Source organism: Diabrotica undecimpunctata, chromosome 8, assembly GCF_040954645.1.
Source record: "Diabrotica undecimpunctata isolate CICGRU chromosome 8, icDiaUnde3, whole genome shotgun sequence".
NCBI classification, from domain to species: domain Eukaryota; kingdom Metazoa; phylum Arthropoda; class Insecta; order Coleoptera; family Chrysomelidae; genus Diabrotica; species Diabrotica undecimpunctata.
This window is the reverse complement of record NC_092810.1, coordinates 8,379,646-8,392,463: the sequence shown is the minus strand read 5'-3', so window position 1 is coordinate 8,392,463 and position 12,818 is coordinate 8,379,646. Positions and strand designations below refer to the sequence as shown.

General features: G+C 32.2%; 1 protein-coding gene across 1 annotated transcript in view; it reads right to left on the bottom strand.

Annotated features, from left to right (window-relative positions):
- Positions 1–12,569, bottom strand: part of LOC140449236 (very long chain fatty acid elongase AAEL008004-like) — a 32,328-nt gene extending 19,759 nt beyond the window's left edge. Inside the window, exons 1-2 of the mRNA XM_072542424.1 lie at positions 12,464–12,569; positions 1,353–1,540 (exon numbers count right to left, since the gene is read on the bottom strand). Of these exons, the coding sequence (XP_072398525.1) occupies positions 1,353–1,540; positions 12,464–12,521 (246 nt within the window). The 5' untranslated portion in view covers positions 12,522–12,569. The remainder of the gene's footprint in view (positions 1–1,352; positions 1,541–12,463) is intronic.
- Positions 12,570–12,818: the final 249 nt, after the last annotated feature.

Here is a 12,818-nt window from a genome sequence, read left to right as displayed (position 1 = left end):
ATTTTAAGATAACATTATAAACAAAAATGTATATAGTAATTTGAAATAAGATTTAGTGTAGATAAGAATAGAAATTTGTTTGGCAAACGACCTTTTTCCGTTTCAAACAAAATTATCAAAAAAACCTTTGTTTAGAATTAGAAGACATTTTACCTGTCTTAGTTAATCTTTTTATTGTTTGTATAGTCGAGTATTAAATGACCATATTCTAATCTTTTGAAATATGTATAAATTGTGTATTGACAAAACCAATTTTAAAGTAAGCTATTTAGTTTTTCTCTGAAACCGAAATTAGGCTTTTTTAAAATCATGGTAAACACAATTTGAGCTTTTGATTAGACGGTCGTTTTTAAATGGGAATTTGTGAGCCGATCAGGAGACCGGAGGAGTTAGTTATATTTTGGTCATCGAAAGGAAACAGTCGTTTGTCTCAAGATAGGGTGTGGTTCGTGAGTTTGGATACCGGCGTAACGAAAAGAAGTGAATAGTTTGCAGAAGGAGATAACAAGTAGATTAAAAGAGGTCCTTGTATCTACCGTGGGCATTTTATAAAGTATATGTGAAAGTATTCTTACGGCATCAAGTTGACAAAAGGAGGTCCTGGTGTCATAAATAAGTAGCCGAGTTTGGAGAAGTGAATCAGGTGTTTTTTGTGTAGTCTGCAGGAGGTTTGCAGAGACGTTAAGAAGGAGGCGAGGTGCCAAAGAGGAGAGATCACATCGTTGAGGAGACTGGACTTTTCTGGGTATGTTCCAACATACAACTCAAAAAGAAAATAAGCTGTAAGTGTTTGTACAATTGAATTTTATATCTGTGAAGGATCGGTTTGACATCATGGTCATTAGCATTCAAATTTAAGAACTGAGGTTTTGTTAGGCTAATCAAAAGTTTAAAGTTTTGTTGTTTGTTGTTTCAATTAAAGAAAATTTTAAGTAAAATTGGTTTTCACGTAATATAAATGTATGTAGCTTTATAATCTTATTATTATAAAAATTTGATTTATTTTCTTGTATGCTGATTGATAAGATAACGACAGAATTTAATAATTGTTTTATTCGTTCATATAAAATAAAGAAACGTAAATCTTTGTAATATAAAATATTTGTATTCTTATCCTTTCTTCTCTGCCCGATAAAAGACAACTAGAAAATCTTTTGAATCCATCGAACACAGGTAATATAAGGATTATTTTACTTTTGATAACAAATAAGTTATAATTCTTTTTTATTGGCTCAATAAACTAAGATTAAAGTCAAAATAAACAATCATAATAATATATATATATATATATATATATATATATATATATATATATATATATATATCTATATAACTTAAAATAATATACTTACTCCAAAAAATATGTACAGGTTAACTAAAATCTGGATTATGTTGTAGCCAATAACAATATTTTTAATGTTATATGGCTGTCTATGTTGCATTAGTTTGGGTCCAAGTACTTTAATAGAATAAATATACGTTAAAATAAATCCCCAGAAAAAGTACGGAGACGAGACCATGTAGTCCTCATGTCTGGGATCTAAAACAATATTTAAATATTTTTTTAATTTGAACAGGTTAAGTGCCACCATATTGAATCGATCGCGAAGCTCATCCTCGGTTAGCGTTCTTCGATGCGATATTATTACCATGCAAACATAGACTGAAATTTGAAATGTAAATTAATGCGCTTGGGATATCAGTGTCCCACCAGCCTACCACTTGTCTATCACCCTCACTTTCTTCTACGTGACATGCTTTTCTAAATGACATCGTCCAGCTACACTACACATTTTTTACAAGTTCTAGCTTGCAGAAACTTGTTTCTATTTATAGACATACCTGACTGACAAACTGTAAGAAAATATATAAAATACTGCCAACTAAACATACAGTGTAACTTGGTTGTAAAAATACCGGCATCTGCCTTATCTAAAGGACTGGCAAATTTTTAGATTAGATGTATCTTTGCAACTAGCTTGTTTATAGATAGATGTCCATTGTGCATTGCTTTAATCTTTCATTGTGTTGAAATTTTGTTGTAAGGGAGTTATAATAATTGCAGTATTTTTTTGTTGTTTGTTATTTTGAAACTGTCTATTTGTGTATAACGAAAATGTTTAGACCATGTAAAAAATCACCTACAGTTTTTCGTGCATGGGAGCAAGAGAACCCAAGTAGTAGTAGAGAAAGTGTAATAGTCAACAATCTTTTAAGTGTAAGTGATACAAAAAACAATGACACTGAGACTGTAACTGTAGAAAAGTATCTAAGACTTCCAAAGAAAAGAATTGTTTTGAATGAACAATCTAAGAGAATTTGTATGAACGTTTACAAAAATCTTTAACATGAACCTGAAAATAGTTGTAAAGGCAGTATTATAAGAAAAACGGCCTTTCCAACAGGAATTCCGTATTATACCATCCGCGACATCGTGCAAAGTGGTGTTAAAAAGAGAAAAACAAGATCGGATGCTGGAAAACCTAAACAAATTAATATCATGACTGCTAAATGTTTAAGGAATTTGGTTTACGAGGAAAACAAGAAAATGTAAAATATTGTAAATAAATGTTCAAGTCACGATGTTCTCATGCAGGCACTCAGGGTTCAAATCCTACATGAAGGTTTTACTTTTTTAAAAATTTGAATTTATGCAGATATTATATCGTTTTGCTTTAAATCACTAAACATTTATTTCAGTCTTTATTAGAAGTGTTTATAGTAAAACATGAAAATCTTATTGAAAAACAATTTCGTACTTTCGAAAATAAAGTAAAAATTCTTCAAACATAAAAGAACGTTCTAAATAAATGTACTTCCAAAAATATTTAAATAGGTAGAAATTCTATAAAAATAGAAAAAAAATTATTCTAATGAAATGTATTTACCATAAATGTTCGAATAAGCCTCCATTAGCAGCAGAACAATAACCCAATCTATTATAAAAGTTCTAACATTAGTTAATGTTTCTGGACTAATACCTCTCATTGAATCAGAGATCTTTTCTCTTAATTCTTGGAGAGAATTAGGCCTATCGTCTTCAATTTAATATAGCTTGGACTTAATATATCTCCACATAAAAAAATCACAAGGTGCAAGATCAGGTGATCTTGAAGGTCAAAAAATATCTCCGTGGCCACTAATCAATCGATTAGGAAAAGTCGCACTGAGATATTCACTGACGATGCGAGAATTATGTGCGGGACAACCATCGTGTTGAAACCATATGAAATCGAAAGGTATTGGTAAATTACGAAGGGCTGGGACAATTTGATTTTGCAGAAGTTCCAAGTATTTCCGCTCAGTCAATACCGTCTATAAAAAATGGACCAATGACATGATTCCCTATTATGCCTCCCCAAACATTTACGTTCGTATTCATAGTCCGACTCCAGCGCGTCGCTGGCTGTTCACCACCATATCTATGTTTCATAGTCGACCTACAGCCTGGTTGACGCAAGCGTAAAGCATCTTTCTCCGAACAGTCGCTGGCATGTCGCTGGATACGCGCCAGTCGCTTTCACAGTGATCTCACACTCGAATGACGCATGCCCTGTTTAGAGATTTTCGAAGCTTCGCCAGAGAAGGTATATGCATGCTCTGGCGATTCGCCGATTCGCCCGTCAATTTGAAATACGTTTGCGATGGACGATTTACATCAATATTATGTAGTTAACCGATAAATAAATGAACAAAACGATATATTACAAGTACCCAGAAGATATATAAGGGACATGCAAAATCCATTACACTTTTATAATGATAATGAATTTCGAAAAAGGTATAGATTTCGAAAACAAACAGTTATTGAAATAATGTTGCCAGTAATAAATGATGAAATGGTGAAAATTAATCGACGTGGATTACCGTTTCCACCCATTTTATATCTTTTAGTTGCCTTGAGATTTTATGCTACTGGAAATTTTCAGGTAGGATAAATTAAAGAATATATTTTCAGAACATGATATATATATATATATATATATATATATATATATATATATATATATATATATATATATATATATATATATATATATATATATGTGTATATATATAATGGTAGATCGTAGTATAGTTAATTTTAATTTAATTTTTAGATTGTAACTGGAGATCTTAGAGGATTTTCACAACCCACGGTTTCGAGATGCATTTTTAAAATTTCCCGTCTACTTGCTCAGCTATTACCCACATATATAAAATTTCCTGAAGATCTCGAAAACCAGAGAAAGAACCAAAGGCTGTTTTACGATATTGCCAATTTTCCCAAAGTAACAGGGTGTATAGACTGTACCCACATACCAATAAAAAGTCTTGGAGGGAATACGGCCGAGGTATATAGAAACAGGAAAAGATATTTTTCAATAAACGTCCAAGTAGTGGGTGGACCCAATTTAGAAATTTTCAAAGTTGTAGCTCGTTGGCCTGGAAGAGAACATGATTCGATGATCTTCAATAATGGTTCAGTGAAACACCGTTTCGAGAATGGCAGTTTAACAGGATTTCTTCTTGGAGATAGTGGCTATGCTTGTTTACCGTATTTAATGACGCCTCTTTTAAATCCTGGAATTGAATAAGAAGTAAGGTATAACAGATCTCATATTAGAACGAGAAATACCGTTGAGAGATTATTTGGATTGTGGAAAAAAAGATTTTGTTGTTTGAGTCGGGGTTTAAATAATAAATTGGAAAGAGTTCCAGAAATAATTGTGGCATGTGCAGTTCTTCACAATATTGGGATCAAAGTGAATGATGTAAATGATGAACAAGATAATGTGGAAGAAGAACTAGATGATAATGAACCTCACATACCGAATCAAGCTCAAAATATTGGACAGATTGTACGAAGAAGACTTATTGAACAACATTTTAATTGATTTCAATTTTATGTTACACCGTTTGGCGCTCTTTCACTTAGCTGTGTTGAAGTAACTAAAATTCCAAATTTTCCTGCTCAATACCACTCAAAATTCCATAAAAACCTATAACTTTTTTCAATGTAATATCAATAAATAAAAAACAGCTCAAGAAAAACAAATGTATGTACGAGTAATTATAACATATCAATGTGTATAAAATAGAAAATCAAATTAGAAATTGTTAGTGGGACATCAGCTAACAATTAAAAGGTCTTTAGAAAATAAAATTTTTATTTAAACTAATATACTGAATGCAATCTATCTGTTGGTTGAATGGTATTTGCGAAAACAATATCCTATGCATTGTCCAGGTTTTTTTTGTCACAATCAGCACACTCGTAAATTGTGTTTTTTCAAATTTTATCCATACAACATATTCTATCGTTTTTTGTCACGTACTGGTTATATTTCAATATTGATAATGGTCTGACAACATTCCATCCTCTCTTGGTTGTGTGTTCAGTCAAAGTATTGGCAAATTCAGAAGATCCTTTTTCCTTCCTCGTAGATTCGCCACTGACTACCCAACGCTTAGCTACTCTTCATACAATTTGTTTTATCTTGTAAAAAAAAACAAGCATTTGCAAGAAAATTGCACTTTCATATAAAAAAACGAGTTATTTATCTCGTACTTTTTTTATGCAAGGCGCAATATTTAATTACTTAATATTATTAGTAATATTAAAAAACAATATTAAAAGCTTTAATACTATTACCAATATTAAAAACTTTAATATATTATACATTATAATATTAATATGAATGAGTAGAAACGATTACATTTAAATTTGGCAAATTGTAACTCCAGTCGACTAGTTCACAAGTACGATTGCTGTAGATCCTTGTCATCAAATACGTCTATGTTTTCATATCGAGTAGTAAGTAACCGATCGCCCACTAGCGGTTCTCCGAAGATTGACTATGAAACAGAAGATGAAATCTCGATGGAGTGTTCGCTAACTGAAGATCCGCCGGCGACTCTTCCTGGCGACGCACTATGAATACCAGTGTTACTTTTCGAGGACGCTGGGTACGAGCGACATAAATCTGACGAGGATTTCCTCGAGACCAATACCGAGCATTCATTGAATTGTGACGACCCTTCAATGAAAACGTAGATTCATCGGTGAACAAAACGTTCTATAAAAAATGTTCATCTTGATGTGACATTTTCATTGCAGTTTGACCAAATTCTAAACGTCTATATTAAGCCCCAGGGAATTGTTCGTTGGATTTATGAAGTTTATAGGAACGGTATCCATGTCTTTTCAAAATTTTACCTACTCTAAATCTTGAAATTCCATATTGTTCTCCGAGACGAGATGTTGATTGGGTAGGATTTTGCTCAATACTTGCACAAATCAAAGTGTCCCTTAGTTCTAAATCTGGATTTACCTCCCTTTGTCTACGAACTCCCCTTGGAGCGAACACGGATCCATAAGTAAAAAAATTACGTATAATAGACTGAATTGTTGATCGTGCTGGAGCCGGCCTATTTGGAAACATATTTACAAATTGTTGTCTAATCATGTTGTCTGATAATCCATTCACATGCCAGACAACAATTTGCACTTTTTCCTCGACCGTTAAAACCATTTTCACGAATTGTTTTTTCAATAAAAAGTTTCTGTTTACCGTGCAAAAACACTTCTCGGTATGTTATTATTTGATGGCTTGATGATTTGGTTAGCTGTAAAGGAGGCAGCTGTTCGCGCGCATCCATTACAATGTTGTTAATTATTTTGAAAATCATTACCTGTACATAGGAATTGATATTAACACTGAGAATTTAGTGATGGATTTGGCATTAAACAGTCTTAACCGGATTATTTTGCAATCACAACCGAAGACTGTAAAACTGAAATTGAATTTGAATTATTTTGTATTTCTATTTTTTAACATTGGAATAAGAATAAATTGTAAATAATGAGTTTTTCGAAATATTTTTACCTAATATATATCATATTTTCTATTATTTTTTGATTGAGTAAAACAAAAATTTTATCCTTGGTGTGAATTGAACCTCAATCCTCTTGTCACTAGACCACGTCTCTAAGTATTATACCAATTCCACATACAATAATTGTTTTCGGATGGAACATACCTACCTTTATTTTAATCAAATATTTCAGTTAAGTTATTTTTATTATTAAATAAACTTAAAGATTTATAATTTAAAATCGCTAATAATTAATGTTTTTTACTATAATATATCTTAATTTATTCAATCATTTATTCTAACATCAGAAATTATTAAAATAAAATATTTTCGAGGTCATCCGTATAATTATGACTGAAGTGAAATAGCCACGTCAAGAACTAGCTTTATCTCGTACTATCTCACAACTTAATCTGTCTTCTATCCTTTCCGCTATTTTGCCGGTTGGTAAGACACTCATCACTGTATATTAATAATCTGGTGGATAGTGACGATGATGAGAGCTCGCCTGCAGGAGAAATATTTTAGACAAGGTACGCTAATATGATGAATATTTTAGTTAAAACAACTCAGTTTTTTATTATAAATTGCTAACTTTGTTTAAAACAATATTTTCTTAAATGTAAAATACTTTTCGCTAATAGGGCTTTTCAACGCTTCTCATATGTTTCAGGCACTTGTGATATGTCGTATAAGTTTAATATATCTACGTCATACGTTATTGGTATATAGTATATACCAATAACTATACATACCAAGGACGTATGAGGTAGATATATTAAAATTGTATGGCATATAACAAGTACCTGAAACAAATGAGAAGCGTTAAAAAGCCCTATAGAAGATGCCGTTGTATCACCTAGTATTTTTTCCGGCAGGGTGGTAGAGTGATATTTTTTTTTACATTTCATTTTCAACCATTTAAAAAACAAAAAAATATAACGTTTTGCTTGTGTTTCCAAAATCAGATTTTCTGCTCTTTGACTATAATATACACATTACACATTGTTATTTTATGATTTGATACTTGTATCAAAAAATTTGTCGGTGAAACAACCAATATCGCGAGACGTCCCTGGACATCGGTTACTCGAATTTCATAACATACAAATATTATCTGTTTGAATTTGCAGACGGACGAAATATCGATAGACTCGACTCTACACAGGTAATTTTTAACGGTTTAAATACATGGGTCATATTGATCCAAAGGTACTATAAGTAACAATTTAATTTTTATCATAAAAATCAGATCAGAAATTGATTTCTTATCTCGAATGCAATTGAAAAACCTCATATTCGGTAATAAAGTCACGAAACACCAAAACGTTACGCCGCGTAATACACTCATGGACAAAAATATCGAATATTTTGAAATTTTTCAATTTTTTTTTGTAATCACTATTATTTCAAAATAATTTTAGATTACTGATAATACTCATATAGTAGGCTGAGGTACTCAACTTGTTTGAATTATTTTGATGTTTATTTTGACGTTTATTCAGTAGTTAGTGTCATTCGTACATTTTACCATAAAAATCTTTCTTCACGGAAAGGAAAAATCATACTAATTCGGTTATTTTTAGTTTAATTTATTAAGTTTAATTAAATATTCTTTTGATTTAACTAAGTTTAAAACAAATATCCCACCATTTCGGCACTGCGATGAAGTCCAAGTAGCACATATTGTAATTTTGTACGAGGAAGGATATGCACAAAAAGGTATCGCACGACGTCTCAGCAGAACTGAATCTATAGTTTCAAATACTCTTAAAAGGTAGGTACCGCGAAACAGGAAATTTTGTACGAAGGCCTGGTCAAGGACGCCCAAGGTGCACAACCGCAATTGATGACTCTTTTTTGGTTCTTAATTCTACACGAAATCGTTCATTGACATCGATGCACCTCAGAAATAAGCTATTAAATGTTAGACAAGTTACTGTGAGTTCACAAACAATTAGACGAAGATCAAAAGAGGCAAACTTAAAGCCCAGACGCTCCGCCAAAGTTCCACGTCTTCTCCAAAATCATAAAGCTCATAATTTGGAATTTGCAAGAACACATATTTAGTGGAATATCGACAAGTGTTAAAACGTTCTTTTCACTGATGAGACCAGAATCCTATTATAAAAGCCAGATGATCAAAACTACGTCTATAGAAGAGTTAGAAAACGATTCGCCAGCTGCAGTCTCGCCCAGACCGTTAGTTTTGGAGTTGATGGCATAATTCTTTGGAAAGGTATTAGTTGGGAGGTATGTACCGCACTTGTGAAAGTGATTGTACAGATGACTGGTGATTCTTACGTTTAAAACATCCTGCAAGATCATGTTTTGCCATATGTTGGTTACATTGGATATGAAAGATTCACGTTAATACACGATAATGCTCGACCACATGCCGCTTCCATAGTAAGTAATTATCTTGAAGAGGTCCAAATTCGAAGAATGGATTGGCCACCGTCTAGCCCGGATTTAAATCCAATAGAGCACATGTGGGATAACCTAAAACGCAGCATACGACAAAGAAATCCCGTTCCAAATACGATAGAGCAGCTTCGGCTTGCTGCACAGGATGAATGGAATGCAATTTCCGAAGGATATGTCTAAAATTTACTTGCAAGCATGCTGAGAAAGATGCAAGCAGTAATAAGAGCTAGAGGGGGAAATACTGGTTACTGATCATGCACTTTTTTCAGTTTAAACCACTTGTTTAAACAATTTAAATTATCATTTAAGTTTAGAGTAAAATAACCTTATTTACCTAATATTAAACATTTATTTTTTTCACAATTTTCTTCGCATAAAAACTCAAAATTGCTCATTAAACATTGTTAAAATAAACTCTATTTTACAATAAACGACTTGACTGACCAGAATTTATTTTGAAAATAACAAAAATTTTCCAAAATATTCGATATTTTTGTCCATGAGTGTAATTTGCAAAATAAGAAATAATTTTTTTTCCGTCAAATAGACCCGAACGGGACAGCAGGGTTAAAACAGTCAACTATATTTTGCATGACTTTGAGACACCAGATTGCAGGCAGCGAAAACTTTTTGCAGACTACAAGCGAATTTAAATTCTTGTGTAACTCGTTCACTAGACCTGTGGAAGCTGGTATTTTAAAATTAGCATCATTAATAAATTGATTATGAGCATTCAGCTTTAATTGCAATTGGTTAACATACCGCTTTCAGAAAAAAAAAATTTGACATTAAAAATCTAAAATAAATTAAAAAATTACAATTACAAAGAGTTCTTAGGATCAGGTCGCTGATAGTATATCGGAACGGCGTGTTTATTTTTGGCTCTCCAAAATAGTTTAAATTAAGTGAGAACAAGTTTTCAAAATTTAACTACGCTTTGTGAAGTTATTAGTGATCAACTGAACTCACTTTTGCTAGAACTAGTCTGTAAGTACAGTTTTACTGTAAATTTCATCGAAAATATATAATTAGTACGTATTTAACATCATTGAAAATTTTCATATCCATATTTGCTTGACGATAAACAAAAACATTTAATTACCATTGACCTGTATCTCCGGTCGGTTTTTTTCTGGCGGCGAACAGGTCCTTCTTGAGGAATGTTTAAACATCAACGAATATGTCGCAAATCAATATAATAAATTTACCAGGCAATTCTCAAATGGATAATTCTACACAAAGAAGTTACTCTACCGCACTAACACAACAAAAATTTCCGTCAAAACGGCAAGCTATCATTTTTAATTCCATTGAAGATGCGAAAATACAAGATAACCTCCTCCCTCTGGGAGAAATCATCCATCCAAAAAATATACTATTCTGCTCTAGATTATCAAACAGCAGAATATGTTTATGTTTATCATCTGAAAATATCGTAGAAAAATTCATGAATGAAAATAACGGCAACATTGAAGTTAATAACCAGATTATACAAGCTCGACGGTATATAACTCCCTCCGAAAGAATCGTTCTCTCTAATGTTTGCCCATCCATTCCTTATGGTGTATTAATTAAAGAACTTGAATCCATGAGGCTTGTTATTCTATCTACAATGTCCTTTTTAAAAATTGGTGCACCGTTACCCGAATTTAATCATATAATGAGCTTTTGGAGACAAATCTTTATCAGCCCAACAGATCTCACAATTCCAGAATCGTTTTTAATTAATTACGATAATACTTCATATAGAATCTTTTTATCAAGCGGCAACCTAACGTGTTATAACTGTAAACAAAATGGGCATAGGGCAACTAACTGCAAAAACCCTATCAATCCAAACACAAATCCTACTTCTCCAACCACAGCAGAAGAAATCTCAACATGTAGCCCTCTAGAAATATCAACCATCACACCGACATCTACTTCAAGTCAAACAGACACCTCAACTACAGAAAATCAACTAAATATAAAACAAAGTGCGAACGAAACAACTACCTTACATATGAAAATTGAATCTCTACAGAACAGATCAAAAAGAACTATTGATGATACCTTAAGTCCTTCTCCGCCTTCCAATGATACCACTAATAAACCGAAGTTTACCAGTCCAGCAGAAATACCACTCAATCCTAAGAAAAAACAAAATAAAGGTAAATCTCTAGAAGCATTCATAAACCAGCAGTCACCACCATTTATTTTAAGCTATGTTCAGATAAAAGGCCTATGCGACAACATAAAGAATTCACCCGATCCACTTACTACCGTTGAAAATTATACAAACAACTTTACCGCTCTCATCGATATGTTAAGCAAAATATATCCCTATACTCAAGACAGATCTACAAAGACACGAAATACCAAATTAAGAAAAATTCTTCTAAAACACTTACAGATGCAAATCCCACACGACCTAGTATCCGATACAGACAGTGACTGCTTACAAACCAATCATTAAATACATTTATTTAATAAAATAGAGTTCAATAAATTAATACAGTGGAATATCAACGGCTATTACAATAATTTACCTATGCTACAGATCATTCTTTCAGAACAAAATCCAGATTTTGTAATAAGGAGGTAATCTTTATTTGGATCCCATCACATAATGGTATTAGAGGTAATGAAGAAGCAGATAAGTGTGCGCGTAAAGCCGCCAATTTAGCTGACTCTATTACTGTGAAATACGTGATAGCTAGTGATGTTTAAAGTGTTATCAAATCGCGGATCCTAAGTGAGTGGCAAAACCGGTGGGAATTTTCAGTGTCCAATCTTCGGAATATTAAACCGGACATTAAACCATGGAGATGTTTCCGCACTAAAGGAAGGGATCAAGTGACAATAACTCGTCTTAGATTTGGTCATACCAGTGCCACGCACAAGTTCTTAATTACGAGTACTAAAGAATCCGAACCAAAATGTGAGCAGTGTAACGTTAAACTCTCGGTGAAACATGTTGTTGTAGACTGTCCAGTTTTCTCCACAGCAAGAATCAATTATGGTATCTCAATAAACTTAGAGAAAGCACTTGGTGCAAATTGTTCATTCACAAATATGTTAAACTACTTAAAATCTATTAATTTTGTTAATATATAATATATTTAATATTGTAAATCCGATTCTCGGTAATAACCTTCGGGTTGATGCGAATTTGTAAATAAAAAAAAAGAGTTCTTACCGATAATATGAGTGAAATCGCCTAGATTAGTTATTATCGACATTACTAGACCAGACATGATTACGACGTGGATCCAAGTAACAAATTCTTCAGACTAAAATATAATTCACAAACAAAGTTGCAGTTAACTATTTCATTAATATTTCAAATTTTATTCAAATTATTATTCAATTTTCTTTTGTATGCAAGATTGTTTTTAATTTAAACTATAATTTTAAATGTAACTTTGTAATCTAGAAATTTGCGTTCAAGTAAAATTTATATTGTTAACATATGCATGCGTGCAGTATGCATGATCTAACAAAAATAATAGAAAATCTAACATAAAACATTGAAGAATTTTGTTTTTAAAACT